General features: G+C 38.4%; 1 gene segment (V, D, J or C); it reads right to left on the bottom strand.

The window, feature by feature from the left end:
- Positions 1–1,507: 1,507 nt before the first annotated feature.
- LOC118240968 lies at positions 1,508–1,860 on the bottom strand (the record flags this gene model as incomplete). The annotated part of the segment is given in 1 exon segment: positions 1,508–1,860. A coding segment is annotated over 1 exon segment (273 nt), but the record flags the coding sequence as incomplete, so codon positions are not given.
- Between the last annotated feature and the right edge of the window lie 2,373 nt (positions 1,861–4,233).

The following is a 4,233-nucleotide window of genomic DNA, read 5'->3' as shown; positions in this document are numbered from 1 at the left end:
CTCACTCAAGTCAACAAAAAAATCTATAATGAATCACAAAGACACAATACAGACAACACTGTTGCACTTCTGTTAGAGGAGAGTTTTGTAGATCTATATGTCATTCTACTCCTGCTGTCTATGTGTTAGAAATGGAAGAAATGGAAGGTGTGAACATTAGTATGATCCATCAAGAAGAAACCCACCATTAAACACAATGCTAATGTTGCTGTTGACACTGACAGTGATAACAGCTCAGACTGAGCTGCATCACCAGAAACCTGGAGAAGGTCCTAAACTTCTCCTGTCTCTCTTTTCTTTGAGCAGATGATCTCTCTGTTTCTGCTGGAGCGGATGAAGACAAAACACTACAGTTATAACAATAATAACAACGCATGGAATTTATCTAGTGCTTATCAAGACCCCACAGAGGCACATTTACACACACCCAGTGCATGGAATCAGAAACCAGTCACAGCACTGCAGTACTGAGACCTTTGGTCTCTTGGGGCAGTTGTTCTTATAATAGAGCAGGTAGTTATTAGAGAAGAGAAATCTCTACTAGTAGTATGACTGATAAATCAGTATCAGTCATCTTCAGGAGATTCTGTCCTGTTTAGAGGTGATGTAAGCACACACTAAAGCACTAATCACCATGTCTGTGCCTTCATCTGATTATTCTCAGCTACTGTGAAACATTTCTACCAACACATACTTTGCATGTCCATTCTAAATCTTTGTTAACAAGTAAAAGTGAAATATTTAAGATCTTTAGGGGGTAAAGTTAAATAACCTCACTATACTTGCTTAAATAAACTTACTACACAACAAGATGAAATAATGCCACCAACTGAAACAATGACTTTTTACTAAACTGTCTGAAAACTTAAAATAAAATTTAACTTTCAGTAAAATTCTCACACACACACACACACACACACACACACACACACACACACACACACACACACACACACACACACAGAGTCAGGGTGGATATCATGTAAGTGGGGGTTTATGTATGTTAAACCTGTACAGCTAGGGCAGATTTCTTTTTCATGAAACATTTGTAAATGTTTAGTCTTTTTTGGATAGAACAACTTTCTGCCTTCATAAGTGACCCATGAGAGTGTTGTATTGAAACAGCTCATCTTGTGCTACAAAGTTATATAAAGCATGATGGGATTATTTTCTGGCAGAAATAAACTAAAAATGATGATATTGTGATATACTGAAAGGGCCAAAGATGGTTTGTCCTCCAGCCCCTGATGCTCCAAAAATACACCGACTTACTCATGTTACAGTTTCTACTGAATGAAACGTGGAAATATCTTATTTTTTATGATTAATGAAATGGCAGCTTTATCAAAGTTTAATCCTATACCTCATCACACATTAGCATTTCTGCTGTACAGAAATGTAGAACTTTAAAGGTATTTATAGTTATGAGTATTGTTGTGGGAAATTAAGAGACTATAATGTTTATTCAAAATTTTTATTCCATTTTGATCAAATAACCGAGGAACATTTGAGTAATAAACACAGACTATCTAAAACGCAGCACATTAATCAGTGAGAGGAGAACACTTCAGTACACATGTGGGAGTTTCACGCCTCAGCACACTGCTCTCTACTCAGTGTCTGTGTGACAGGAGACTGGGAGTCCTTGGTGGCCTCACAGGTCACTGTCTTCTTCAGCCACTCCTCCTTCTGGAGGGTCAGGGTGCTGCTCCAGCTGTAGAGGCCGTCCTTCTGCAGAAGCCCGGAGCTCTGGCTCACCCCCGAGCTCCAGCTGCTACCAGCCACCTTCCAGCTCAGCTTCCAGTCTGAGGGGAAGCCCTTGTTGGCCAGACACACGAGTGTGACCTTCTCCTGCTGCAGCTGTACACTGGAGGGGGGCAGGACCGTGAGGGTGGGCGGGCCGTCACCTAGGAGACACAACACAGTCTACAGCTCAGACAGGCAGGAACCGTTAGCAGGAAAATCAGTTGTGTTTCACTTCCTCTTCAGTGAGGAACAGAAGTCAGAAACATATTAGATCAACTTTTTTTTTTTTCAATATTATTTTCCCTGGACATTAGAACCCCAATATATTTAATTAATGAAACATTTAAATAAATATAATGTATAGTCATACATAGATTAAAATGGAAGTATATTTAACAGACGGTGGTTCATCAGTATGCGAGTATTACGGTTAAAGTGCTTTGCATCGACAACCTCCAGTCAGGGACAAACACTTATACTAATGAAAATTAACCCAGTAGGCAGAATAAAGGTTTGCTGGCGGATATTGCTGAAACATTTATGCTTTTACCAAAAAAACGCTAATAATGTGGGCTGCAATAACACTGCAACGGTTAGGATAAATGCGCTAATAAAATCACCTTTAATGCGCTTTAATAAAGAGACCTTTATTACAAACAATACCTACTTAAAACTGTGATTTACTGGGAATAAAAAGTGAAGTTCTTCTTACGTCCAGTGTCCTCCACACTAACTTCGTTTAAGGTCCGTACATAAACCTGCTCTAAACACACTGCCGTCTCCTCTCTTTACAGCGCGTAGTTTAGCTTCAGAGTTAGTGAACGATACAACCCCAAAGATGCTTGTTTTTCTTGTCTTTTTGTGTAATGAAAGAAGTTATCAAAGATACTATATACATACAATATACAATTAGAAATAAAGATAAATAAAGAGAGAAAAATAAAGACAGTAACTACATTAATTTTGAATAAAGAGTGCAAGTTACTTAAATCCAAATGAGAGTTTTGTGCCGCTAAAAGTGTGCGTATGTGTATGAACCTGTGTTTCGCAGAACTGAATTCGGTGATCCCTTTAAACTATTTCAGACTTATATCGTTAATGTTTATGCGTTAGATACATGTAGACTTTGTAGAATCATAGCAACTGATTATAAGAATTGTGTTTTTAGATATATTTATGTACACTAAAAACAATGTTTAATGCAATATCCAAATCAAGATAATTTATCTAATGACATAAATAAATGTGTTCTAGATGTATAATTTAGGAATTTGAGTATTTGTAACAACGTTTTGATCCTGCAGTATGCGAGTATTACAGTAAAAGTGAATTGCACCGATAAAGCTGCAGTCAGGTACCGATATTTCTGACTTTTAAAATAAACCTTGTTGAGAGATATTCCTGATACATGTATGTTTTTACTACTTAACGACACTTAAGAAACTCTCCATCGGTATAAATTAAAAGGTCTATAAGGACATATCAATGGTTATGATATAGGAAGATACTTAACAAAGTCACAATTAGTCTATAAAAGAGTACGGGTAGTTAACAAAAGCACCGTGCGTTCTGATGCAACGTTACCTAATGTGGATTAATAGTGTCACCTAATGTGGATTAAAAGTTAAAGTCTACTTATGTCTAACTGACATGTTTTGTTCCGCCACCGAAAGTCAACCACAGTGCTACAATCTCATTTCCAGGTATAAAAGGGTCCTGAAGACACTATTAGGAAGCTTTATGCTCAACCTTGTGTTTTCATTTGTGTGTTTGTTCTTTGCTGTTTTGAGTGTTCTGTGCTCTGACCCTGTTAGTCTACTTCCACAGTGAGATTCGCTTTGGCCTTCTGCTTGTACTGTTGCCCTTGTATCTAGTGTATATAGTGTATACAGTGTCTATATTCTAGTCTGTATAGTCTGTATTCACTTGTGTCACTTCACACCAGGTGTAGGGTGGGGTGCTGTTTGTTTTGCAGTTTTGGGTTTGTCTCTGTTTTGTGTCTGGTGAGGGAGATAGGAAAGTGTGTATGTGTTTTGGTTTTCTCATTTTGTTTTGTTAGGTTTTGTAGCCCCACTTATGGTCAGTGTCACAAAGGTCCACCCTCCTCACGTCCCTGATGTCATGGTTTCCCTGTCTTCCTGCACTCCCTTGTTCCAAGCCTTAGTTTCATTTTCTCCACCCCCGTCTGTTCCTCTATTCCACTCCTTGTTTTAATTTCCACTCTTCCGATGTTCACCTGTATCTGTTTAGTGTCTGCTTGTCTTGCTTATCTAAGCCCTGTGGTTTTGTCTTCTGGTTGTTTGTTATGGTGGTAAGTTATGTCTCTCTGTCAGGTTTGTCTTATGCCCATTTTACTGTTGTCTTCATTGCTTTTCTGTGTATTCCAACCATGTGTTATTACCCTCAGCAGCCCTTAGCCTGTTTGTTTTACCCTTCGTGTCATGTTTCCTACATTTAATAAACCACCTCCTGCAACTGCATTCTACC

The sequence above is a fragment of the Electrophorus electricus genome, chromosome 2 (assembly GCF_013358815.1).
Source record: "Electrophorus electricus isolate fEleEle1 chromosome 2, fEleEle1.pri, whole genome shotgun sequence".
NCBI classification, from domain to species: Eukaryota; Metazoa; Chordata; class Actinopteri; order Gymnotiformes; family Gymnotidae; genus Electrophorus; species Electrophorus electricus.
This window is presented reverse-complemented; position numbering and strand designations above follow the sequence as displayed.